Source organism: Tinamus guttatus, unplaced genomic scaffold (assembly GCF_059628265.1).
Source record: "Tinamus guttatus ecotype Peru unplaced genomic scaffold, ASM5962826v1 Tinamus_guttatus_pri_ptg000240l, whole genome shotgun sequence".
NCBI classification, from domain to species: domain Eukaryota; kingdom Metazoa; phylum Chordata; class Aves; order Tinamiformes; family Tinamidae; genus Tinamus; species Tinamus guttatus.
The window spans coordinates 8691751-8719559 of record NW_028288774.1 but is presented as its reverse complement, the minus strand read 5'-3'; the positions used below and the strand labels follow the sequence as shown (position 1 = coordinate 8719559).

The following is a 27809-nucleotide window of genomic DNA, read 5'->3' as shown; positions in this document are numbered from 1 at the left end:
GTTTCGGGTGGCAGGCTACTTGGCAGGCTATTTCCTCGGCTAAGCTGATGGCTTCTCACTTTCAGGCTCAGTGTACTCACAACTAGACTATGCTTGCTTAATATTGTGTCAATGCTGACATAAAGGTCTCTCAACTTTACGATGTCACAAAAACTAATTGGTTTTTATGTTATGTTCTCAATCCCACACCCACCTGCCAGGTTTATGCTCTAGCTGCAAGTTTTAGTTTGAAGCTCCCTTCTTGTTCAGATACTCTCCTGCAGCTTTGCAGATGACAGTGCATCCTGCAAGAGGTTTTCTACTAAAATTTCCAAAGAAAGCCAAAGTTACCAATCCACCATACGCCAAGCCATTTCATCTCTGTGTGAAAAACACCTGAGGCCACTTCTAAAATGCCTCTCTCTCTATAGAGTGAGAAGCACTTTGCCAGTGCATTCAGTACCGGTGCAGAGGCTTATTTAGCTCAAGTCCTCAGACCAGCTAGTGGAAGCCACAGTCAAAGCTACTGTGGGCAGGCAGGGCAGCCCATGGCATCCATCAGAGAGACCTGAAGAGCTATGATTGCCAGCAAGCGAACACTTGATCACTTGTGAACCATTCCTAGGCTCATAAGGAAAAGAAGACCCCAATTGTCGACTCTCTGCAGAGGAGCAAACACGACTATCCCCAAGGAGAGCAGCTTCCAAACACACCAAGAGGCTGGGAAGCACTCTCTTCTCAAGCTTTGCTACCAAGAGGCCCCATATATTCTTCATTGAAGGGAAAGGCAATTTCTAAGTTGTAACCTATTGTTTCTCTATTCAGCCTCCCTGTTGAATGCCTTCCCTCTTCCTAAAGTTAGGAATATTGGGAATGAGAGCTCTTGCTGCTGGCTGACTGCATTTGTCAGTCACTATTTTTCAGATGTCCATTTAAAATAAAGACGGGTCGCTCTGCAGCGCTCATGAGCAAGAAGTGCTTTCAAAGAAAGCTAGATGAAATCATTACATGTGCTAGTCTCCTTTACTGCTTCAGATGTAAACCAGTCCTCCCACAGAGGATTCATCCAACTCCAGTCCTCCTCTAGAAACACAGTATTCCTCCTGTAAGAGCCGAGTGCGTAGGCATAGAGAGGAAGGCCAACGAAAGAGGCAGCTGCAAGACAAACAAATGACACCTGCTGTAAGACTAAAACCATTCAAAATAACTTTATAAATTCTGTCACATTTCTACTTTGTACATCAGTTCACCTTATCCCTCAAGCTTGTAATGAAAATTCACAAAGTTTGCTTTTTGTTCCTTTTTTTTTTTCCTGAAAGGCAGACACAAAAACCAGCCATCAGTGCATTATTTACAGAAGTGCAACATAATCTCCCACCCCCAAAATTAAAGTCTTCACTAACAAGATACTTCCAACAAAATGTAAATAAACACCACAGCTTGAGCAGTGTTTCTGAAGTCAATTTATAAAGGTTAACTCACTTTTGCAATCCCCAAATGACAGAGCGAGTAAAGCTTCGCTCACCATCAAGCGGGCTAAAAATACCACATTTCAAGTATCAAATCAGGAGTTTCTAAAGACAATCCATATTTGATAAATAAACACAAGGGAAACTGTATACAGCTCTTGATATACTGTATATGAAAAGTGGTGTCCAGTTTCAAACTTTTAGCGAGACATGTGCACAGCCCAAAACTGTGATTAAAATAACCCTGAAAACTGTAGCAATTCGGGAGTCCCAAACGTTAATCTCTTCGGTGTTTCCCCTGGAATTATTCTGCTGGTCTGAGGCATTTGATAATTATTTAGTTCTACATCTGCAGGTAATCCAAGAAAACCTCAAGTTCATTCCCATATGGAAACAATTCAAAAGTAGATTCAGCAGAAAAATCCTATTAGCATCTTGCTTCTCTGCACTTTGTTTTCGATGAGATGCAACTGCAGATCTATTATTTCCTCTGGAATAGTTCTCAGAGTAAGTTCAGGACAAGCTACGCTGGCTCTGGCTCATTCTCAGTTTTCCACTTCACGAGCATCTTCACCATCAGACTTCTTATGCTTCCTCATATGTTTGTATTTTTCCACATAAGCTTTTACCAGATTGGCTACCTTCATGGGGTTGATTTCTCCACTTTTGCTGTGGCAGATCTACAAGGGATTAGAAAAGGCATTCAGCCAGTTAACTGTAACAGTTCAAGCAGACAACAGACAGTAGTCAGAATGCCCTAAGCTGCCTAGCAAGACTGATTCCTACAACAGCAATAAAATAATATAGCAGGATAAACAAAGCAGAAAACTCAACACAGATAATCACAGAACCACATAAGACATCTGTCACTTGCCTTGAGTGTTTTACAGTACCCTTGTGCCAACACTGGCTCTAGCCTCCACATTTGTTTGCATTACGTACACCTGAGATCTTGGTTCAAGTGCAATAAAGTAAAAGGCAGATTTTACATCTCTGTGATACAGTTCTTAGGCATAATTAAACTGCCTGAACCACACAACCATTACTGATTCTCACAACACCACATGTGCACACCTGCTCATCAGGTGTTTTTTAAACCACAAGCTGGTTAGTACTAAGATTTGAGACCAAAATCAATGTAGCCTAAGATGCAAGGCACATGGACATTATAGAAAGTGTTACCAGATTAACACAAAAAGTCTTTCCTAACTTTTAATCAGAAAAAGCCTGAGCCTTTTCGCCAGAGTTGGTAACATAAAATTTAACCATTCCCAAAACACACTGCACATGATGCTTCAGGAAAGGCAGCTTAAGCTTAGCGATGTTTTAAGCCACTGAATACAGGATCTTATAAACGGAACAGTCCAGCAGCTCTCATAAATGGCATGCTTAGCCCTACTTAAGGCTCCTGCCTCACTGAAAGTCTGCAGTGTCTGAAGATCAGCTACAGCATATCTTCAGTGAAGTTTACAAGTGCAGTTCGAAGTGCTGCCACTTATTTAGCTGTCTACACAGCTCCTCCAACTCAACTCAGTCATCTTACCTTTTGCACTGCTTTTCGAAGAATATTCTTGTACTCCTCCTTTGTAATCTCCCTCTTCTGGTAAAAGGGTTTAATAGCAAGTTTCACCTCTTCCACGGCCCTTTCCTGCATGTGAAGCTTCTTCATGTACTACACAGCAAAAAAATTCATTACTTTGGGTTATCCAGGGGATGCTTTCCAATACCAGTTCTATCAGTAATGAGCTAACAGTGAAATTGTGAAATGTGTCTTAATTTTCAACAAGCCAAGTAAGAGCTGGCTTCATAAACTGATCTCCTTCACTGTAAGTTACAGTTCTGACACAAACCCATTTGTGCTTTAAGGAACCTTACTTTGTGTAAAAATATTCTGCATTTTAAATAATGTTTTTTAAAAAAACATTCTGCAGTTAAGCGACCTGTCTTTGATGTGGCTTACGTGTCTAATTCTAGTTACATATATTCTACTTGACGGCATTTACTTACTTCTTCATTTTTTGTTTTATCCACTGGAGGTTTGGGTGCTTTCATCTTCTCTTCTGCACTCCCAACAGAGGCAGCTTGAATTCCTGGTTCAGAGGCAGTAGCCAGGCTGCCTGGCTCTGGAGTCAAACTCTGCCCTGCTGCACAGCCCAGTGCTGGAAGACTGCCCTGCATGATGAACTGCACGGTGGGCTGGCTGACGGGCGCGTAGGGGGGAAGGCTGGAGGGCAGAGGTGGTGCCAAAGGTATATTTTGACAGTACACCTGTGAAACAGGCACTTCCGTTAATGTTGGTACTTAGAAGAATCAGATTAGGGAACGAAAGAACGAACAAACAAGAAGAAAACCAAGCAAACAAACAAACCAAACAAACTTCTATCCACTGAAACAGGCAAGCGGTTACTAGTTTGAGCCAGGGAGACCAAAGCCCCATCCCTCAACTAGGTCTCTGTGCAACAGCAGCTACCTCCTGCCCCACTCAGCACTGCACAGGGTGTAACAGACTGATGGCACAAGCTGAGGCTTGCAGGCCAATTTTGACAGCCTGATCATCAAATACCTTTTAAGCTTCTCTAACAGCATGATCTCTTGACAAGAAATGCTAGAAACAGAAGCTGTGCATATAGCACCAAAGAAAATGTGCTCCTTCAACTGTCAGGATCACTTGGAAGATTAAATGAGGATCACTGAGCTGGGGGGCTCTATGAAACGTACAGCACGCAGAAGAGGAACTCTGCTACGAAAGGAAGCTGTTGCACAACGAGGGCACGGATGAGGTGGGATGCCTTCCATGACACCTGGCTGCTAGAAAACAAACCAACCCGAGAAGAATCTAGACCAGGAAACACAGGCTCAGGAATCATACAACTGGTTGGAGAAGGCTCATTTAACTGCACCTGATTCAATGTTTGGTTCAAGTCCTCAGCTTTCCAGGCCCCCTCTTTCGCTCTCTGAAGCCTGTAGAACGGCATCCCTACGTTCCCCAAGAGAAGGAAAAAAAAAGAAAACATTTTAAGAACACGATAAACGTAGCAGGTCAAAGATTCCAAGGCAGTTATAAAACAAGAATATCAATAGGGCTGGCTATAAAAGGGTTTTGTTTAACAACACATTAATATTTTACAGCTTTTGTTAACGAAGGATTTCATCCACTCCTGCAATTGCTTTTTACAGCGCTTGCACGAGAGTAGCCAGCGAGAAGCACACAAACAGCTTTGCCAGCACGCAAAGTCCAGGGGCCCAGCCAAACCCTTTTCAGCAGCCTCAGCTCATCAGAGCTTGCGAGGGTGAAAAGTGGAGACGTGCAGAGCTGCTCAGTTTCACAAGAAGTTAAGAGCTTCAAGGAAAAAAAACAAAAGCTCATTCCAGTTAACTGCAGAAGAGCTGGAGTGCAGTCTGCTAGTTCAGGGACCTGCTCCAAGGAGACCCTTCACAGCTTAACAAGCTGCCAACTGAGCAGTGCTGCGTGACAGCACGTCCTCTCAGGCTGTCTCTGCCCATTCATTAACATGACTGACCTCATGGTTTCAACAAGTGCAAAACACAGGCTGTCTGGAGTGCAAAACCCCAGCGCCAACCCGGCTCAGATGACAGAGTAACCTATCACACTACAAGCACAGCTAGTTGGGCACCTCAACTCCAACTTGCTCAGCCTGTTTCAGCTGCTATTTGTTTTCCCAAAGCCCAAGACAGACTTACTAGGAGCTCTTCCAGCAGACAATGCACCACTTTGTTCCTCCTGAAGATTCCAGGTAACTCTTTTCACTGGTGCCTTAGATTTCAACACAGGGCCCTGAGGTACCACCTCCAGTTCGGGTTTACTGAATTTACTGGCCGTTTCATTTGACACAAGGCACTCATCTTTATCGTTCTTCACAGAGTCTGTGACTTCGTTTTTGGATGAGCTTTGAACCGGTGCAACCTCAGGCTGAGCTTGCATGGTAACTTCCTTCTTCTGAGGCGGGTCCATCAGAGATGGACACGAAGCGGTGTTTTCTATTTTAACTGTGATCTCGAGGTTGGTACTGCTGGAACTACCAAGCACTAATGAATCACTAATACTCATCAATTCCTTTTCAGCTAAGGAATCCACACTGCTAACCGGGAGAGCAATGCTTGTGTTCTCCAGCACAGGGTACAGAGTTTCATTTGTCACGTCCTCGCAGATCTGTTCCACCTTTATATTCTCCTGGGGCTCCCTCACTTGTATTGGGATCTCAGCCTGTATTTCCTCCTCAAGCTTGATGTTTTGTTGGATGGTTATAGAAAGCTGTTCTAGTGCTAGCTCCTCCTTCAGCTCTTGTTTGCAGGAATGGGGTTGCTCCAGACTCCTGGATACATTTTCTACTGGAGGGTTTTGATCCTTTTCCAGAGGAGGAAAAGGCACTGTCTCTTTTGATTTGTGTTTTCTTTCTTTGGAACGCGATCTTGATCGTGGTCTCTTCTCCTTTGACTTGGTGCTTTTGTGCTCCCGAGACCGAGATGCAGAGCGAGACCGAGATCGCCACTTTCTCCTCTCGCGAGACCTGGATCTGGATCTCTTTCTCTCTCTGGACCTCAAGCTACTATCTTTGTCATGTCTCTCGTAGCTCTTGTCCCTCCTATGCTTCCGTCTCTTAGTCCTCTCAATACTATTTGATCGGGAACGTTCCCTCCGTCTTGATCTTGATCGAGACCGTCTCTTCTTTTTCCTATTTTCATAAAACTCTGAAGTACTTCCAGGGCTGCCTGAACGTGACCTAGATTTCCTTCTCTCCTTAGACCAGGAAGTTTTTGTCTTTTTATCCTTGGTTTTATCCTTCGTTTTCTTTTTTTTTGATCGCTCATGACTACTAGAGCGGTCAGTAGAAGACCTCCTGCTCTTGGGTTTTAACGTGTGTGTTTTGCTATGCTCTTCTCCACTTGACCAAGAGGTGGACCTGGAGCTTCGGTCCCTTGAACGTGCTCTGTCCCTAGATCCTGACCGGGATCTCTTATGCTCTTTGGCCAACGTCTTTTTCCTTTTTGCCTTCTTCTTGCTTCGGGAACTGGAGTTTGAACAAGATCTGGAACATGATCGCCTCTCTGTCTGTTCTATTTTTTGCACTTTTTGCTGCCCATCACTCTTTGATAGAATAGCTGATTCTAGTTTCACATTAATATTGGGTCTAATCAATTGTTCAGCATTAAAGAACACATTAGGGCCCTCTCTGCTTTCCTCCTTTAAAGGCTCCACATTAGAAATTTGCTTAACAGCAGATGAAGTGCAAGGTCTGCTTAGAAAATCTTCCTCATCCATATTTTCTTGTTCCTCTATATCAGAGATCTGCTCTACAATCCTGCTTTCTACTGTTGCATCATCATGAGACTCTGCATTACTAGATGGCACATCAGATTCAGACCCAAAGATATTTTTTACTGTGTAAGGGGTAAAACGACGGACTGTTTGAAATGTTTGAACTTTTGGATTTTCAATTGAAATAGTCCTGGTAATATTAGTGAGGGGAATCCCCGAGCCAAGCCTTTCAGGACTGCTGTTTGCGGAACTTGAGTCTGACCCTGTTGGCTCAAAGGGATCATATATTTCACTTTTGACTTGTTTTTTCTTAACAGAGAAAATAGATGAATTTTCCTTCTGCTGCACCTTGTCATCAACAGGGCGGAAGGTGTTACAAAATCCTGGATTAGATGGTCTGCTGGAAGGCCCTGCATTGCCAGGTATATTAATTTTAAAACTCTCAAAAGAGCTTGGGCCTTTGCCCCTTGAAGTGCCCAGTGATGAACTGCTATATGTGCCTGTATTGGAAGAAAAAGATACCCCACTCGTACGTATTTGTTGCTGAGATTCCTTGGCATTTGACTTCTGACTTTCCACCTTGCTACCTTTAGCCGTCTGATTAGCGCCCTCTTTGCCAGTCAGCTGGGTTATGCAGGAGCTAGGGATGTCACAGCTTTGACTTCCTGCAGGATCTGGTTCCATGTGCTTGCTGCTGGTTTCCTTTTTAATCTTTGGTATCCTGGGAAGCTCAAAGATATCAATTCTCTTTAGAGGTGGTTTTAACGGCTGCCTCACATTTACAGCTTTTGAGCCAAAATTTAAGTTACAGCTCAGCGTCTTTGAAGACACGCCAGCGGTTGCAATGTGTTTAGAGTTTCCATTAAATTTGGGCATCTCATCTGACTTAGAGCCATGCCTTGTCAGACTAGGAGCTTGAACGGATCTGGGCATCACTGAATATTCTGATCTGACAGCTGCCTTGCCTGATACAGTCTGTGCAGGGCTTGTTGCAGGGTCAGTCTTGCTCACTGAGGGCAAAGGTGATGAAAACAAGCTTGATGAGGTGGGTCTGGTGTGAGTGTTCCTCGAGGAAACTGAAGGTCCAGCAACGGAGCTACTCGCTGTGGTCCCTGAGTGCACTGCACTTGATTGAAGGTTATGTCCTGAACTGTCTTCCACTCTGGAGTCACTTGCTGATTTTCTAGGAAGTGGAGCTATGCCATACAAGAGAACAATTAAGTGATTCAATACATTTCAGTCATTCTTCCTGATTTCATTTCAAAGAATCACAGAATCTTTAAGGCTGGAAAGGACCTCTAGAGGTCATCTAGCCCAAACCCCCTGCACATGCAGGGTCACTAAGAGGACATGGCACAGGATTGCATCCGAGTGGGTTTTGAAGATCTCTAGAGAAGGAGATTCCACAACCTCTCTTGGCAACCTGTTCCAGTGCTCTGTCACCCTCACTGTTAAGAAATTTTTCCTTAAGTTCCTGTGGAACTTTTGATGCTTCAGTTTGTGGCCATTTCCTCTAGTTCTGTCGGTGGCCACCAGTGAAAAGAGGCCAGCCCCATCCTCTTCACTCCCTCCCTTGAGGTACTTATAGACACTGTTGAGGTCCCCTCTCAGCCTTCTCTTCTCCAGGCTGAACAGGCCCAGCTCCTTCAGCCTCTCCTCACAGGGCAGATGTTCCAGGCCCCTGATCATCCTTGTGGCCCTGCACTGGACTCTCTCCAGCAGCTCCACATCTCTCTTGTACTGGGGAGCCCAGAACTGGACACAGTACTCCAGATGTGGCCTCACCAGAGCGAGATCATTTTAAAATGATTACCTCTATACTTTAAGTTCCATTTTAACTTACAGACACACTAGACAGTACAAAGACAGTCCAATCATTATTTTTGGCATTTAATGTGAGACAACTGCATCTTTGAAGTAAACACTAATATTTAGGAAAAAAATTATCCTGTTCTACAGCTGCTACCCGATTCGTGTTTATTAGACTATAGTTGCCGGATCATAAAAACCTAACTGTTTGAAACTACGCAGCCTGTTTTACAAGGGCAGATACAAATAAGAGCAGTAATGGTACAAGAGAAGCACCAAACCTTACCCGTCTTCTTTGCTGTCAGCGAGCCATCTCTGTTGATGACCACATCTGAACTACTCATCATGAGGAAGCTCTGTCCAGACAGGATACTTCCCAGCAGGTCAGGCACAGGGGCAGCTTCTGCTTCTTGCTCAGGACTCAAGGCAGGCACACTGCTTCTGCATGTTTCAGAGGGGTTATATTTCCTTTACTCTTACTGCACTTGTTCTATACACACACGTTACATTAAAAAGAAACCAAAAATCAACCATCAAGGGCAGAAACAGAAGTCAGCAAGGGAAGTGCACTTATAATTTTGGCTTCACCAGAGTGATTCAGCACCCACCTCCCTCTGATAAGAAGTCGAAGCGTTTAGTTATATCCTGCAGGAACACCACAGAATAGGAAAGTATGTAATTGTACCAGAAATCTTTGGTAAACAAGTGCTTTTCATTTTACTTAAGAGCAACACTCTTAAGTGTTACGCAGCAAGACTAAGTTTCTAGCATGTCTTAAGATTCATTTTGGAAACATAAACCATCATTCAACACTTTGGAGATACTTCCATCCCAGCTATTTCCCCAAACAATTGGGATCACAAATCCATTCCCCTGACCCTTAAAAAAAAAAAAAAAGTTTTTACCTGGGAAGCCCTACGGAAACAGGTCTAGCTACAGGACGATGAGACCTCAGTGCCGACTGTGAGAGAACTCTCCTTTTGGCACTCACTGGCGAATCTGGATTTGCTGGAACCTCTTCATTACTGTGAGTAAAGCAAATAGGAACACAAACACATGCATTTTTTCATTACAAATATAGGGAGTAGGTAAGATCATTAGAGCAGATAAAGAGAATCATTTGTTTTATTACAATGTGTACATAAGATAACTTCTGCAATACATTCGCTTTCTGCTGCTAAGTAAACAGGACAGTTTAGCTCAGATTCAAATATTGTGTATATATTTTCTTCTTTTTTTTTTTTTTTTAAAAAAAAACAAACATTAAGTGGGCAATGTCCTTCTAAAAAGACAGGCACACCAGTTTGCTTAGAAGCAAACTAAACTTCGACAGCACTAACTTCAGATCCCTCTCCTCAGCTTCTCCATTCCAAAATCTAGGACTTAAGAGTAAAGACTACAACGTAGCAAGATTTCACTTCACTTTAAAGTATCTGGAAAAGGGAAGAAGGGGAAAGAGAAAAAAGCATGGAAGATTCTAATGGTTTCCGTATGTGTACATATGTGGGTTAACACTGTGCATTATATATGAAAAACACTGGCTATCTTTAGTTAAAACTAGTAAGTAATAACTGATAAAGATCTGACTCCTTTAAATTCTGGCCTTTGAACAATCTCATGAAAACCTTGGTTAAGTTTTCTATGAGGCTTATTATTTTGGCAAACCTTTTTAAAGAGGGCCAAGGAGGGAAAAAAAAAAAAAAAAACACAGCCACAAAAGGTATATTATTGTGGGCTGTGTATCCAAATTCTGTCTTCAGGTCCAAGATTTATACTATTTGCAGTAGGTCATAAGCTCTTTTCCAAAATACAACCCAATACGTCAACTTCCAAAACCTTTTTATAGTCAGGCTTCAAATATTCACAAAGATATGAATATCCCTACATTCACACACAAACACTCTGATACCTGTGAGGCTATTGGGTCCTCAATGCAAAGGTGTTTTACCTTTCATAAGGATCCAGTTCATAGGGATCTCCAAACACCGACAGAGAAGCTGCACCAATATCTGCTCTCATAAGACCAAGCGAGGGCTCTGTTGCTTTGTACATGGAAGGGATGGAGGCTCCACGCACAGGTCTACCAAGACCAAGAGTTCTTGCAATACGGGAGCGAGTAGTAACCTCATTTTTTACCTGCACAAATAAAAGAAATTAGGTTATTTGTTTCTATGCATCGCAAAACAAGTTTCTGTCACTAGCAAATGTAAAATTCAATACCAAATGTAAAATATAATGTCTTATGAATGGAAAAAAAATGCTGTTATAGAAATGGTCCTAAGAAACCATGGCAGTTTGGAAGCACTATTTCAACTTTGGGTCCAGCTTACCTGCACAGCTCACTGGCTGAAATTGGAAGCATGTTAGGGTAAATGCATATCCTGTGTTTAAAAGCTCCAAATTCTACAGTTAACGAAAGTAATCAGGTTATTACTCTGATCTTCAGCTCCTTGTAGCGAAAAGGTTGTGCATTTACTTTATATTTTTGTTTTAAAGCACTTACTAAACTTCCAATCATAATCTTTACATCATTTCCTGCAGGGGGTGCAAATATTACACTTAGGGAAGCATTCTCTAGTTCAGGTTGGTCAAGACAAAAGCCAAGCTGGTGCAGAGTATTCAGTAAAGTTCAAACAAGATCACTACCACAATCAGAGAGGGATTTTGACAGCCCTCATAACTAATTATCTGGGTTTGCAACGACACAGACACAAGTATCTGCTGCCCATCAGAACACATAGGAGGAAGGGGTGGCAACTTCACTTAATGCAGATACCAACTCGGTTAAACACTATGGTTTAGTGAGAGAAAGAAAACGCGCAGCCCGAAAGACATGTTTTGCAGAGAGAACCCTGCAGTTCAGATAACAGATTTTGCCAGCAAACCCAGCAGGCCTGCTTGGAAGTTATAATTTATTTCCTTGCACAATGCCTTTCCGGACCTGCACATAATTCCACAGAAAGAGGTGCTCTTGTTATCATTATAAACCAGTATTTTCCTACTGAATTCCCTGTGATGCTGCTTTTGTAGTTCAGATGGCTGAAAAATGGAAGGAATTGATACTGGCAGAAACTCACATGTGATCTTACTCTTATCTTTTTCCCCCTTCTCTTCTTCATTAGACGCTTGCGTCTCTTCAGGTGTGTTCCCGAACTCTTCTTCCCCACAGAAGATTTTGTCTGAGTTCTTTTTTTGCCTGCAACTTTCTTCCTCCTACCTGATGGGACAAAGGCAACCAAGTACCTGGCTGAGTGCTGGCACTGCATTTAACCCTGTGCTCCCTTCTTCACATCCCCACAGCACACAAAGCATCTCAAGCAGAGGTATCTACAGTGCACTGCAACAGCAGAAAACAGCAAAGCAGAACAACCGAAATAGTCAACATTAACTTAAAAGTGACCTTTAAACTGAACAGTCACGTTTCTCGGAAAGAGAAGAAAATACACGTGGAATATTTGTGTAGCTGCAGAGGCGTGACACACTGTAGCTGCTTTAGGTTTTCTTTTCCAAAGCTTTTATTTTTCGCAGATGGGAACTGCAGAAGGTTTCTGAAGCCGTTACCTGTTTTTCTTTTCTGCCTTGGAGCATGTGGCGTGAGAGGTCGCTGGTAGATGGCCGTGTTTAGGCCTGCGACAACCGCCTCGATTGTTTCATCCAGGAGAGAGGACATGAGGTACCTCGGCACGTGCTGCATGCGGGATTACAAGTAACACGTTACTGGTAAAGATCAGCTTCAAGATTATTATAAAAGCATTTGATGAAAAAGAGATTTTTGCATGCAAGTGAAAAGTGGCCAGGACAAATTCCAACAAAAACAAAGGTGCCAGCTGAGCAATTATGTTGCTTTTCTCACCTATAGACTGTCACATTAAACAAAGGTGACCATGTTTTTCAGGCTCAGTCAGCACTAACCATCATGGCTAGCCCTACTTTGATTTTTTTTTTTTTAATGAAAGCAATCCCACACATTCACACAGCAGAGTTTTCCCAAACCCACCCAAATCACCTCTGGCTCCTCGGGCAGCAAGGCCAATAGAGGCAAAGACAAAAAAGCCAAAGCATACAGGTTCCCCACCTTAAGCACCTCATTCCTTCGGCTGGGCTCACGCTGTGCCCTGCGCACTTGTCCTGCAGCTGCAGCTCTAGCTGTACCGCTAGCAGGGGCGTTTCGGACACGCGCCTCACGGATCTCACCGCCACGGCAGCCGTGAGTTCCCACTGAGGGGCGGCCTGAACTGCAGCAATCCAGGGCTGCTCCTTCCTCCCTCTGTAGTTGGGCAGGGGGTCAGCCACGTTTAACATGGTTAAACTGACTGGACGTGTACAGAGCCTGAAGCACCAGGTTCAGGAGGTGAACTCAATTTCCTTTCATCAGGAAGGAACAGCTCCCAACAGCTAGATTAAATCACATGCTTATATCAGCCACATCCACAAAGCGTTTCTTTTACCCCCTTTATTTAAGCAACTACACTGCATCTGGTGTTGATAGATGTCAAGACGCTTCTGAAGGATACAGACCATTCACCGTGCTCGCTTTCTACAGAAGCATCAGATCTATACATAATGACACAAAAACTAGGGGAAACCTGCTTTAAAGCATCTTGCAGTGGCAAACAAGCAAACTGCAGAACGAATGAAAACAGAACATGTCAGCAGAGGTGTTTCAATTCACCCGAACATGGCCGGAACTTCATAAGGTTTTGCCCTCAGCATTTCTAAGGAGAGCTCCGAACTGCTTTTACTGACCTGTCTTTATTGGAATGCCACTGTTTAAAGTATTGCGGGTGCCAACGGACTCTGTATAAACTTCTGGATTTGGAGGAAGACAGGATGAAATATGGAAAGCCCTGAACACCAGTTAGTCAAAAATATTTATTTCCCTAGAAGGACCTAAATTACTATGTCTAGGTAATCACCGCTATCTGGCATGTACAGAATACAGCAAGAATTACAAAGCCAAACCTAGACCTTCTGAATACAAGAGCTTTTCAAGAATCTGAAATCAGCATCTCTCTGTACGCTTTGAGGACAACAGCTTAAGCTCTCCTTTTCAACCAGTAGAATTAAGCTTCAGTCAGCCCAAAGTATAAGCTAGAATAAAATGTGCCTTTATTCAAAGACAAAGTGAAGTAAGCAGTAGTACCTTTCCAGGTATAGTTTGTAAAAATCTCTGCAGATTGAGAAGTGGAGCTGGGAATGGCTTCTTGACTAGGAAGTACTTGGCACCCAGGCTCACACTACTGTGCAACAGTAAAGTCCCCGGGCACCACCTCTCTCATCTGCAGGGAGACAGCTACACGCCATATTTCTAGAACAGGTTGGGAGAGAAAGAAAAGCACTAGCAGTTACCTTGCAAGCCTCAAACACTGCTCGGGAATGTGTTAAACCCAAACACCTTGGGTTTAAAAGAATCGAAGTGGCCTAGCTCTGGAGATAGGGGACTGCATCCAAATAAGGTGATGTCCACCATGGAGAAGATAACGAATTTAAGGACTACTAACACACTCTGTAGAAGTCCCAAAAATCATTCAAAAAGATTACATTAAAAACATCAGGCAAGCCCGATCTTCATTCATGGAACAAACTTCAGACTGTATTTACTGCTTCAATTAAGATCATTCCGGATTTGCTACAAATCCCCCTCCTCCCATTATAAGTGTTTCGATGAAATATTCAACATATAGAATCTGGAGAGCCAATGAACAGTTTAATGAACTATTTTTTACAGACAGCAGGAAGGTAAGATAATAACAGAATATATACCTTTCGCCCCCGAGATTTTAGCATTTTGCTTTGCTTCCCATATGCCTATTTACTTTCATTTTTCTTCCCAAAGTCACAGAATATATTTTTAAAAGGGCATGAAGATAAGGCACTTCACAGGTCTTAAATGCATTTTGTTTTTCTTTCTCACCCAACCTTTACAACTAGAAATTAAGAGAAAGTTTAATCCAGCTGACCTCTCACCTCTATCTCAGTCTTTTCCCAGTCTTACCCACCCTACTACAGCCTTTGCACCAGGCATAATTCAATTGGCAGTGGATTTCCAGTTATTTGAAGAACTATTTAGTTTTATCCACTCCTCCCTTCTCTGTCTTTTCTACAGTTTCCTACCTTCGGAAAAAAATGAATTAATATTATCAAGCAAAATTGCGTATCTTACTGTCAGATGGAAAAAAGCTTATTTCCAAAGAATCACAGAGTCTGGACAGGACCTCAGGGTATCCCTGAAGACCACAGCTCAAGAGCTACTTAGTCTTCAGCAACTTTGTTGAATTCAGTGTTGATCCAGCTTTGGCTTTCTCCTGTTAGCTCTTAAAAAAAAAAAAGTAACCAAAAATAGATTCCAAAATCTCTATGGGCAAGTTGTGCCAATACTTGACTGTTCTCAACTTCTCCTTACGTCATCTGACTTCAGAGCCTACAGTATTTCAAGTGTTCCTAGTGAATTCAACAGCAAGAAGCTGTTAATGTATTACTAGTCCTGGAGAGGTTATTTACAAGTTCTGCTTTTACAGTAAGTCACAGTCAATTCCTGTGAGAATTAAGGCTTTTAATATTAATGCAAGTGAAGGGTAGAGTACTGTGGCTAAAGCCAAAGGATACCAATTATGACTGAGGTGGTAAAAATGCAGATGAAGAGAAGAAGGTACCAGAGTTGCCAAATCAGAGTCTTGATCAAGTGCTGCCCAGCCACTAGGGCTATGCCTCAACAAAAACAAGTAAACTGAACCAACCAACTATTTTACCTTGGACAGTCAACCCTCAGGCTGCTTAGCTATTTAAGCTGGGGACTCGTTTCGGCTCTTTCAAAGGCTGTCAATGAAACAAATGGTTGTAAATACCTGGATTTGTTGGGCAGTCGTTATGCGGTTCCTGTTCACCGTAGCCCTAACTCGTTCGCTTTGCCGAGTCCTGGCTATAGCTCGGGTTCGGACGTGAGGCCGTAGCCTACTAGTAGTAGGAATAACGTCAGCCACGAGGGCAGCAACCTCTTCTTCACTCACGTGATCTGTTTCTTGAAAGAAAAGATGCCTAGGTCATTTGCCTTTCTACAGGTAATTTCCCTCAGCAATCTGAGGTCAGAACACCGATAGATTCCTTCTAATGTGATATGGTGCTGTTTCATCATGCCTTTGGGCTAGCCAAAGCTTAAAAAATGCTTTTATGAAGAAACTCTACATTTTGTTAACTGAGAATCAAGCTTTTAGCAAACAAGATCCCCTCCCCACTCAATAAGAGATGATGTCTAACAAAATAATTGTTTGAAAATAGATCAACCAGCTGCTTCGTGTTATCTAAATGAGAAGAAAAAAATGCCTATTCTGACTGGACAACACTAAGCCCTTACCTGCAGCAGCACTGATCCCCATGGGTGCACAGGCCGGACAGAACCATTCATCTACAGGAACTTCACTCAGAGGTGGATTAAGGCATTCCATGTGGTACCTAGAGAGGGAAAAGAATAAAGACAGAAAAACTAAATCACCACACAATAGATTATGCCATATGCAAAGACATTAGAAACTATGGTCTATGCATCTGCCTCTATCAATCCCCAAAGATGGTTATACCAGAGTCTTCAAATCATGATCTTTGAACATTTCAGGCTCAAAAAAGGTCAGGAAAAACAAACGAACAAAAAGGAAAATAGTGTGTTTGCCTTCATTGTTTCCTATATACTTTTTTGAATCCAAGCTGCAATAAGTGCAATAAGTTTTGACTGAGAGAGTCAAAACTGATAAAAGTGGTGGTGATGATGTGAAGAGTGAGAATATTAAAGCACTGGGAGACAAAGAATCCAGGAACATCATCAATTCCCCGGAACAGATGCAGTATTAATGCAGTATTTTGCATACCAGATATAGGTCAGCTGCAATGCCCTGACACGCCAAATACATGCATTGCATCCTATACGTACCAGCAGCTCTAAAAAACCAACTGGTGATGGAGATTTCTGCATGACTGCGTAAGTTAAGATTTGGAGATTAGTTCAGTCAGGCTGCTGGTGGGACTACAGACTAACCACACCATCTTTAAAAACACCCTACTGAGAACTGTGTCCATCCTGCTCAAATTTCAAAAGGAAAGAAGAAAGCAGGATGCTCGCTTAGTTAAACACTGCAAAGTGTTCTTCGGTCTAACGAGTTCATTCTAAACAGCTGTATTGAAGTCTCAAGAAACACTTAAAGAAAAGCTATTCAGAAAAGCTTTTTTTAAAACACTACCCAACTTTGGTTCCATAATTTGTTCCATTTGCTGCAGTTAAGACACATCCAACGCTAAGTGAGTCAGTAGCACAGATTTTTTTTTCAACAGTTCATATTTGAGTTAACCAGCTAAATAGAATTAAAACACATTTCTCAAGTAGGTGAGGTGCTTCCCCTGAAAACTGAGTGATTCTGACACGTAATATTGTTGGGTTCAAGCTAAAGCCATATCAAAGTACTTTTAACAAAAGTCTCATTAGATAAATTTTAGATTGTTTCTGAGATTTTCTAAAGTAGCATTATGACCTAAATGCCAAGCAAAGGCTTTCAGCCCTGAAACCTCAGACATCAGAGAACTCATTGCAACGGCTATTTAGACCTTCTCATCTCCTGGAGAGGGAAAAAAACTAGTTACTGTAATTAATTAAACTGTATAGTTTATATAAACTTCATAAACTTTATAGTGCCAAACTTTACAGATAGGAAAGGTGATACTTGTTTTTACAAAAAAAAAAAAAAGAAGAAATTTGATTTTTGCACACACACATTCTCTCAGATCCATACACTTGCACTCTTGCACCTAGCTGCTCATGAGCACCAAGGAGCCTGGCCAGGATTACATGCATGCAACACAAAGGACAAGGGACACTGGCCATCAAGTCCTTGATGCATTAGCTAGAGTATTTTAGACCACTTGCACAGTTTTCTGCTCAGATATCCATCAGAATTTAGTGTGTTTGATTTTGTGTCTTCTCCAGAAGGTGAATTCATTTATATGAAAACTACAGAACACACCGTCAAATCTAGGCTTAGTAAGTGTCTGCTAAGCTCGTCAGAAGTCTTTTTAAACACTGTCTCACCTACTCACTGCAAGCATGCTGCTTTGCTCAACACCGTCAGGCTGCGGAGCAGATGAAGCCCGTAGACCACGCGCGAGGCGGCCCCGCAGTCGCAGGGGTGCTACGTGCACGTCCCCTTTTCTTACCCCGCGTCACAGCCGTCGCACAGCAGCAGGCGATCCTCACGGTCGCTTCTGCCACACACCTCGCAGAAGGTTGGATCATCCTCTCCATCACTACCCTGAGTTTTGGTGTTCTCGACAGGAATCTGAAGAAGAGAGTGTGCCGTGTGTTACGCAGAGCCTGTCACTTCTGAAAATCCACTGCTGCGTTAACAGTAACTGCAATGAAGTCTAAAAGTAAACCAAGCGTAACAGCTACCGCATACCAGAACACACCTAGGACATGATCAAATACCTGAAAAAACACCAAGCATCTTCCTTATTTATGCTAATTTGAACACTGAGAACTTTAGAAAACTGCATTGTAAGAACAGATGAAACAAAAATTTTGGAAATAAGAAAGTATTTTAAGAAAAAAAAAGGGAGAAAGCAAACTTGAATGTTGCTCACTTTCCTGATATGGGCTTGATGCTGCAGTTATTTGTGTCCCTAGCCAAAGAAATAATTATCTGCATTTTTTCTAAATTATTTTGAGGTTAAAGTGCTAACTCAATTTCTGTTACAATGCAAACGTTTAAATAATAAGTTTATGAAAAGCCAGCAAACTCCTAGAGTCCCGGAGTGACCCCCCCCGAGATATGTTTCCTGACACTAATAAAAAAGGATGATGACAGCTCCTCAATATTCTTTTGTGAGAGACCACCAGCACACTGCATTTATGGCTCTAAGAACAGAACTGACTTTGTCTCCTTCCTCTTACAAACCTAACTACTACACAACATAGCAATGACAAGACATGAGGAACAGATCAAGTAAGTTTAATCTACATTCTTCCTATCTGCAACAGCATGTGCAGCATGCTGGGCATTTTCTCCCTATGATCAGGCTTCACAGAACAGCTTGGAGACAAATGTCCATTATATAAAATAGGCAGTTATGGAAAAAAAAACATAGGCTCCTAGCAGAGCCTAAAGCACACTAATTTGTGCACAATAGTGCAGCAAATACAGTTAGAGAGGAAGAAAACTGGTAACAAGTCTGTAAAAGGCAGTCTCAAAACAGGAAGAAAATAATTCATACAGATACCACATATCAGATAAAACTGTGGAAGTTTGTGAAAGTTTGACTTTTCATTTATTATAGTAGAAAGCTTACCTTCTTTAAAATTTTACCACCAAAATGCGCCCGAATACTAATATAGTTAAACAGGATTCGATCCACTGGACAGGAGTTGGCATTCTAGGGGGAAAAAAAAAAAAAAAAAAAAAAACACTCCTTTAAAAATCTTTCCTAGACAGTTAAACAGTTCTCAATGTGTTTCTTAAGAAGGACTTTTTTTTCAATTACTAACATAAGAAACATTATAATAGCTATTGGTTCTGACATTTCAATTACTTAAAACTGACTTATCTGGTTTACAAACAATCTATTGTAGCAGAGAAAACATGCATTTAAAAATAAATGCATTTACTAGACATTTAAAATTATTTAACCACACTCAGTTGCCAAGGTAACATTGAAGTTTTCCCAAATACCTCCTTGAAACGCTGCTCATGTTTTAAGGCATTGCACTTCTGGAACACTGAGCAGTTTGAAACAGTTCACAAATCTCCTCAAAAAGCCCAATTTATTAATTTAAAGATTATCATGGGAACTGGTAAGTTTTGTCCTGATTCTCATGCTTTGTTATGATTCGCTGAACTACATAGTTGGACAGCAAGTAACCTTGACTGAAAACCACCAGTTTCAGAGCAACCTGCTGATGTAACCTGCCTTCCTTTACATCCTCTCAGTGTGTAACTGTTCTTTGTAGCAACAGGCACTGATCTTGCCTCCAGAGCACAGAAGTCAACAAGAGGTAAGTGTGCATATGTACAGAAAACCAAGAGTACTGTTGTCTTCACTTGAAAACAAGAATTTTACATGCCTAGAAATGCACCCACTAACGGAGTAATGACGTATTTTTACCTACTGCCTTTAAGTATAAACCTTGTTTCTTGCTTAGTAAAAGCTCAACAAATGTTGGGAAAACAAATGATATCACTATTACCACCACAGACTAACCTAACTTTCAGAGAAGAGAGGAACAAATCAGGATCGGTACAAGAAAAATAGATTGACACTCCACAAACATTAATCTTGCCAAATAAAGCAGTAACTCAAGTCCACAGAGAAAGAAAAAGCTTAAAATAAATAACATATAAATACTACAGTAACCTGTTCTTATTACACAGAATAGAGTGATCAGAGGGGAAAGAGCAGAGCGCATCAGAAGGCCACAGGACAGTGAGAAGAAAACAACTCACCTTGGACCACTCCTCTATGCAGTCCAAGCAGAAATAGTGGGAACAGTTCTCGGGAGTGCCGACAGCCTGATCCCTAAATGTGTTGAGGCAAATCGGGCAGTTCTCACCGTCTTCATCAGAGGAAATACTTGCTCCATTTATGTCTGGCTCTGATTTCAGAGAACCTGTCATTCCCTCAACGGCAGTTTCAGTTTCTTCCTCCTCTTCATCATCATCTTCACAATCTTGAAAACGAAAGGCAAGAAACAACTTTCATGTGCTGTACGTTCCAGCAAGGGAGCGCGACGGGAGGGGAAAGGGGACGATGACACTAGTGCACAAAGAGTACAAAAAAGCTTATTTTGTGGGACTGCAAGGACACTGCACCACTTCTCCAGCTGGGGGCAACAGTTTCTGCCCTTTTTTTTTTTCAATTTAAGATCTCCTCAATAAAAAAAAACAAAATGGATTATTCTCACCACAGGGAAGGTGATGACATGACTAGTCTTGAAGACAGCTGAAAAACAGCAGATGATCACAGTGACAAGACAATAGGATATGTCAGGCTACCATCATACACCAAACGCGAGAACAAGTCACCAGGAAACCAGCTTTTTTCTTTTAATTAGACACTCCGTGGGACAGATTTAAAATCTCACAAATAAAACATGATTTTGGGATCTAAATCAGGATACCTGGGTGCCCAACTGGAGACTACTTACAGAAGCTCGATTTTGAGCGGAATTCTAAGTCTACATATCCTTTATTGAAAGAGGTTTGTATGTTTTAGCACAAATTACTGAGACTATCTTGGCCTTTCCTTAAAGCCTACAAGCTAATTTGTATTTTTCCTCTGTTTCTTCAAAATGACCTCAAACATTTGCACCTTTTTACACAGTGAAAACAGGGCACTTGTATGGTCTGTTGAATTCTCCTGCTTGGACATAGAGATTTTTTTGAAGATATTAACTGATACTTTTCTTGGCACTTCGATTTAGTTAAGACTAAAGTTGATGCTATCCAGTAACTTGGAAAACAGTACTCTTGCCTTCACAGCAAACTTCAGGATGGGCTGATGAAAAACATCCATTTGTACCTACCCAAATAATAATTGAATGCAGCAGTTTAAGTCTGGGCACCTAAAGACTACATATTCATTGTAATTAACAAATACGAGCCATATTGACCCCCTTTTTTTTTAAAGGGGAAAAGTCAACTCTTCCCCCTACCCTTTGCAAGGTTTATTAAGAACTATAGCATTTTGTTTTCAGAACTCCCCATTCACAGCTTTCACTTTAGGGCTTCATGACAAATCAACCAAACAAAAAAATCAAACAAAAAACCACACACACCAACCCAAACTCGAAAAAGTGTATGCTTTCAAAGAGAGTGTGTATGTCCTGGGACAGGGGGGAAACAGTAGGAGCCACTACTGCTCCTGTCCGAGCAGAATAGGTTCACTTTTACTGCCTGGATAACATTTTGGCTAGGGGGTAGCCATCAAACATACAAATGCTTAAGAACCTACAAGTGTGGGAACACTACATGATTGTAGCATGATAATTGATGATTGATAATTACTGTAGGGTGAGGGCACGAGTCTGAAACAGCAGCAGGAGCAAGCGGACACTTTTAGCAACATCTGTGGATTTACATTTCACAGCAACTTTTTGGAAGGAACGATTTCCACTCTTACTGTAAAAATTCCCTACCAGACATACCTTCTAATTCTTCATTTTCACTTTCTTCCTTGTCCTCCTCACTTCCCTCTTCTTCAGTATCATCTTCCTCCTCACTTTCAGTATCATCTTCTGAATCACAGCTACTTCCACCATTGCTCTCTTGAAAAAGCAAGAAAGGCAAAAGTGCCTGCTTGATATGTGAAAGCCAAGCAAACGAGTAGAACAGTAAAGGATGCAGAATGACGTTATGTATAAAGTGAATAGCCAAATTTCCTAGATGAAAAATGTTACTTTTCAAGAGTATCAAAGCTGCAAGTTCTGAGCAACTCCACAAAATCAGCCAGCAGCTCAAGACACAACATTTAGAGGATGAAGCAAAAACTCCCCAGGGAAAAATGAAGCAGACGGTCACAGAGAAGATGAGTTACCTGCTTCGCTGAGGAGTGTCAGACCCTGCCTCTTGCCCTTGCCTAGGGCCGTGTTCTTGTTTATCAGTTCATCCTGGCTATCATCATCCATGGCAGGACATCGGGAAGCAGCTCCCTGCAAGAAAGCAGATGTCAGCGAGGCAGCGCCCAGCCTAAACAGCGCAGCGGTCGCGCGTGCAGAGCGACCGACGCGGCGCAAACGGCACAGCGGACATCGCTCCTTCACCACGGCTCCCGCACAGCTCGCTGCTTCACCTCACAAAGATTAGGGGTCCCGACTGTAAAACTGATTCCTGCTTGGGAATTACAGCAGACCTTTCTGGCTCTTCCTCACTGGCAACAGCATTCTGACTGGAAAACAGTATTAGCAACAGCACCACAGAAAACCAAAGCAGAACTCAACCAGAATTTAATTACAGGAGTACTGAGCAACCGCCTTTAAGCATTCCTCTTCCCACCGCTGCTTTCCACCATCCTTGAGACATTCATTCTGAGTGCAGAATTTAAGTTAGATTCATGCTGCACTCTTTGTGCTGCTGAAAAGCAGCTATTACCACGAACAGGAGGAAGAAAATCAGGGATTTACTTTCCCAGTGCAAGTCAGAGATGACCTACAGATGAGCACATCTCTTGTTCCGTGAGGTTTCAGACGACCGCCGTGCTAGGTGAAACCAGCCACTTGCTAAACTCAATTCACAGGCAACGTCCAGCTTTATCTCAGATTCACAGGTAACAGGAAGAAGTTCAACCAAATCTCTGTTTCTGAAAGAAATTCCTTGCTTGCCACAGAAGCCACAAAAGAAAACCTGCAGACACCAAAAACATTCCGCACAGCTGAAGGGGAGCAAAAGTAATTATGCTTTACAAATGAGGCCTAACTTGGATATATGCTCCAGAGTTTACATGCTGTACACACAAGTACTCTTTTTGCCCCCACCGTAAGCAAGTCAGGTGTTCACTTAATTGACACTTGCAGAGCTAAATATCATGTCTTAATAAAAATAATTTTTAAAAAGATTTTTCCACAAATGTAGCAATAAGTTTTCAGTAAGCTGTCTGTTCTCCCACCCTCCTTGCTCCACATTACATATATGCATATTAAAATAACTCTTCGAACAAAACACGATGTTTTATTCAAGCGCTCCTGATGCGTATCTTCACTTGTTCGCTCCCTTTCTGGGCCACGTAGTACAGTTCTATGCTTAGGAGCCTTAAAAATGCACTTAAAAAAAATCACTAAACCAGACTAAACCGTAAATGGACTCTTTAACATGCAAGGGAAAAAAAAAAAAAAAAACTGAAAAAGAAAGCAAGCAAAATGAAAATCTTCCAACACAGCCAGGTTCTTCATGAAGGTTTCTGCAGACTGCACTGAGAATCTTGCCTAAATAGAGAATTAAGCTTTTAGCTGTATTTGTGGCTGTTAAAAGGAGTATTTCAAGACAAATCGTGTTGCCTGGAAATACTCAGATTCATCAAAAAACATTAATTCCATGGTATAACTGGAAGAAGAGGGAGAAACACTCTTCCTTAGGATTTTCAAGTTCCAGCAGCGTGTGTGTGTGTGTGCATGAATTATTCAAACTGAAACTGAATTATATAATATGCTCTCAAGTGCTAAACTAGTTACAGTAGCAGAAAATTAATTGCAGAGCTGCAGCCAAGGAGAGCCGGGGCAGAGGCTGACCACGCCGGCTGGGCAGCGCGACACTGGCGGGCACATTTCCGAGGCGCTTCGCTAAAGCCTCCGTAACGCCAACGCGCATTGTGATTGTGCCCAAAACCTTTGTCTCCACCGAGTCCCCAGTTGAAGGTTGTGAGAATACAGCGGTCTCCTGTCGGACTGGCACCTCCCTGGCTAACGGGGCTTTGGCTTGCAGGGACGCCCAGCTCTCAACTAAAGCAAGGAAGCAGGCGCTGCACTACAAGCAGAGCGGACAAAATCACTTCTAAAGAGAGGATTCCCACATGCTGAGGTTGCGCTCAACATTCACTTTTGTAAAAGCTCCCAAAGAAGCCAAGTAATTGCAACTCCAAATTGCATGTGCCTATTGGCTGCATTTCCGTGGAATAAAACAACTGCTTGCACCACGTCAGCCCATCTTCTTTGCTCTGCTGCTTCACTAGAAGAGCTCCCTTAAGCACAGAGATAGAAAAATCAGCACTTGTGACTTTGCTATCTGATCCGACGTATTTATGCTACAAATGCAAACTTGTACTTTGCTCATAAGCAAAACTTGGAGTTACAGGGAGCCGGCTACCACAGCAAGCCCCCACAGCCAGGATTCCTGAAGCACTTGGAACAGACAACAAGAAACCAGTCTGGATAAACTGAATTTACGATTTTAACTTCCAAACACAAACGCGAATCCAACCCTAAGAACAAGCTTTTCATAACTGGGCAGCTGCTCTTAAGAAATGAAGAAGGAAATGAACACTGACTATGCGTGCAAGGAGAGAACAAGTTGCTGTGCTAAGAACAATAAGCAGCACGTCCAAGAGCTTTTCTTCTCAGGGGAGACATTCCAAACAAATTGCCATGACTTTGAGGCGCAGACATTTATGATGTACTTCAGAGTGTTCACCCACATGTATAAAAACAGCACTTTCACTGCAGCAGTTGTTCCTACTCCCCTGAGCTCGAACCAGCAGGTACAAAATAGAGAAGAGGGGCTTTTCATAAGCATCCTGTGAAATAAAATAGAAAACTTGGCCAGAGAGGAGACTATTGATTCCTTAGAGACAAACCCAAACTATGCTCTTCTAACATAAAAGCTGAACTGCTGAAAAGCCAACGGTTACCCTTGCAGGACGTTCAACCGACTCAACTCCAGCTGTTTTTTGGGGTGCCAAGCAGGGGTACCTGCCCTCACGCCCCAAACTCCCTCTGCTCGTGGGGAAAATCCCATGGGGCGCTCTACTCCACATAAAGCCCTCACGTCCTCACGTCCCCTCTCCTCCACAGCTCAGAGGAAGCTATATTAAAGAGGAGTTAACTTAGGATGTGTCCCCTGAACACCAGATGCAAGGTAGTAGCCGAAGCGCTATCGCCTTTGCATTCAGATCCCCCTTCCAGAAGGGCCCACGTAGCCCCCACACAGACATACAGCTTGCACCTACAATCAACACAAGCGCAGGCAGCGGCACCGCACGAAGCAGAGAGCAGCTCTGCATCGTCTGCGCAGCGGCCCCGAGCGCCGCCGCAGCCCCCTTCTCTTCTGGCTGCCCTCGCTGTTACGCATCACTGTCCTGATTTCCTCCTTTCTGCACAGCTTGAGCCTTAAATAAGTAATGCTCGGCTTATCTGCAGCATCCTTCCAGAACGCCTTCCCCACCCTGTCTTCACCTCCCTAGAAGGAAGAGAATCAAACTCAGTAATTCAACTGCAGCTTCAGAACCCCAAGTTCTCAATTTATTTTATAAAAGAACCTCACAACATTTTAGTAAGACATTGATGTAAGAGAAAGAAACATGTGGCAGGTAAGGCTGCCACTCGACACGCATCCGTGCCCAAGGGCCAGCTCCCCCAGCACAGGCTCCCTCGGGAGCGAGGGTGGCTGGTGCCAAGCACCGCTCTGCGCAGGGGAAACTGCCTTTTCTCTTACGAACGGCCAAGCTTTTGCAATGAGACATGTTTTTAAACATTTGCATTGTACCGTCAAGGAGCAGTTGCCAATCCCTTCCCCAGCCTGTACTGGCAACAGGGATTTTTTTGTTTCCAGAACACAGAAAATTAAATGCTTCCTCCAGAACAAGGGTTTATCAAAGGAGCACTTCAGGAAACGTCTGGGGTTTTGAACTGAGATCCTTACGCATTGCTGCAAGGCGACATTTTAACTTGCTAGGAGCAGGTTTTAGCTAGAAGCTGAGGGAAGGTTTCTAGGCACCAGAGCTCTGCCATGGGCCTCCAGCAGAACCCACAGAGACCAATAAAACCTGCAAAAGGTCCCTCTTGACCTGGCAAGCAGGCAGAGGGGCAGCCTGCGGCATCAAGCGGCTCAGCAGCCGTGCGCTCGCCACCTCGAGCGCGATCCCGATCCTCCACCGCCTCCTCCTTACGCCAGCCGCCGGCCCAGGAAGCAGAGGGGCCACCAGACCAGGCATTTGTTCTAGCCCACGTGGGCCGCGTTCAGGGCTGCGCACAGGCAGAGTCAGCTGGATGTCCTCACCGCGAGGTTTCCAACACTAATCTAATCTCGCTGGCAGCTCCTGAGCAGCCACGATCCAAAGAGCACTTCTGACTAAACCTGCGTCTACTGAACATTGGACGTGCGAGCAGACGGCCCTCGGCAGCACATCCCCTCCCTGCCTTTTTTTTTTTTTTTTTCCCCTCACATCAGTCAAATCATAACGTTCCCTTTGGAAAGCCAGCGTCACGTATCAGAAACCACTCGGCTTTGGCGCCAATTTCTGATGCTGCGCTGAAAGAACAAAATATACGTGAGGACTGTTAAAAAAAAAATCATTACTGTACAAAACTGGAGAAAAAAATGGATATAATACAAATAGTTTCTGCCAACACCACGTTTTGAACGTAAACTAAGTGAAACCACACAAGCAGTGTGTGCAGCTTAGCCAATGCAGCAGCACTTTGCCGGCCCAGAGCTGCACAGTGCCAACCTAACAGGCCCGGGGAGCTTTAAAAAAGCCCTCCAAATCTAAATTTAGGTTTGACTTTCCCCCGTTTAAGTTACAAAGTGATTAACTCTTCAAATGCCAGCACCAGAACTGCCCAGGCTGTTATGCTGATGTTTAAGCACCTAAGAAACCAAGAGACACCGTACAGGGAATTAATTCCAAAGCGCAGGTGAGGAGTTGCCCCTGTTTGTCCACACCATAAATTTCAGGGGCCCAAACCGAGCACTAAGACTCTTCTTTTGTACTTATTTTTGTCACTATTCTTTTCCTCTGCACATGCGCCACCAGAGCAGGAGGCACCAGAATCTCCCACGTGACAAGCCAGCCCGTGGCGCTGAGCCCCGCCGAGGCCAACGCGGCCCCAGGCAAACCCGAGCGCAGCAGCTACGAGCAGCGGTGCTGGCGATGCCTCCGCGCTGCGGAGCACAGACACGCCGCGGACCCCAGCAGGGAGCGTCTCAGCCTACAAACGCTTCTGCAACAGGCAGTAAGTGAGGGCGATGACGATGGCCACAACAACAACAACAACGACAGACGCTATGAATAAGCTGAGACGTGTCCCACCACCTTACACGTAAGACTGATATGCAGTGCATGCATGGGCGCGTGCGTATAAGTATGCAGGAATTATCTGATATACATATAAATCGCATATATAATCTACATATGGATTATACTTAAGTTGTATACATACACGTATACATGTACATACAGGTGTACACGCACAAATTCACGTACACCTATCCATGTGTGTATATATATATATATACACACACACACACACACACATATATACATACACACCCCCAAAGCGTCACGGCCGGGCCCAGGGAAGCTGCCGCGCAGAGGACGGGGCGGCCCCACCGCGGGCCTCGGCCGGTAACGGCGACACGGCCGCGCCTGCCCCGCTCCCGGTTCCGGTTCCGGTCCTGTTCCCGGTTCCGGCTCCCGCTCACCAGGCCCCGCCGCGGCGCTCACATCGCCAGCCCCGCACCGGGATAACGGGCCTGCCGGCCGGAAGCCCCTCGCCCGGAAGCTCCCGCAGCGCTTCCGGGTGGCGCGGCGGGCGG

The 27809-nt window shown here is 43.4% G+C and overlaps 1 protein-coding gene across 2 annotated transcripts; it reads right to left on the bottom strand.

The window, feature by feature from the left end:
* Window positions 1–1172: 1172 nt before the first annotated feature.
* PHRF1 (PHD and ring finger domains 1) lies at window positions 1173–27809 on the bottom strand. Of its 2 annotated transcripts, XM_088525791.1 has the most exons (18): window positions 27696–27809; window positions 22102–22216; window positions 21713–21832; window positions 20013–20236; window positions 18862–18945; window positions 17731–17852; window positions 15887–15984; window positions 15381–15553; window positions 12097–12223; window positions 11613–11752; window positions 10484–10671; window positions 9441–9560; window positions 8822–8976; window positions 5151–7922; window positions 4349–4425; window positions 3456–3716; window positions 2992–3120; window positions 1173–2128 (listed from the first exon to the last, which is right to left on the bottom strand). In XM_088525791.1, exons 2-18 carry the CDS (start codon window positions 22190–22192, stop codon window positions 1994–1996), a joined length of 5016 nt encoding a protein of 1671 aa, XP_088381917.1. In that variant the 5' UTR covers window positions 22193–22216; window positions 27696–27809; the 3' UTR covers window positions 1173–1993. The 2 variants fall into 2 exon arrangements, with proteins under 2 accessions (XP_088381917.1, XP_088381918.1); XM_088525792.1 differs by lacking the exons at window positions 15381–15553; window positions 15887–15984; window positions 17731–17852; ... (3 more) ...; window positions 22102–22216; window positions 27696–27809 and adding an exon at window positions 13679–13848.

Coding starts and splice junctions, on each gene's coding strand:
- PHRF1 (XM_088525791.1), bottom strand. CDS start 22,192: ATGGATGATGATAGCCAGGATGAACTGATAAACAAGAACACGGCCCTA. Junction 21,833..22,101: donor GACACTCCTCAGCGAAGCAG/GTAACTCATCTT, acceptor TGCTTTTTCAAG/AGAGCAATGGTGGAAGTAGC. Junction 2,129..2,991: donor TTCGAAAAGCAGTGCAAAAG/GTAAGATGACTG, acceptor AATCCCTTGTAG/ATCTGCCACAGCAAAAGTGG.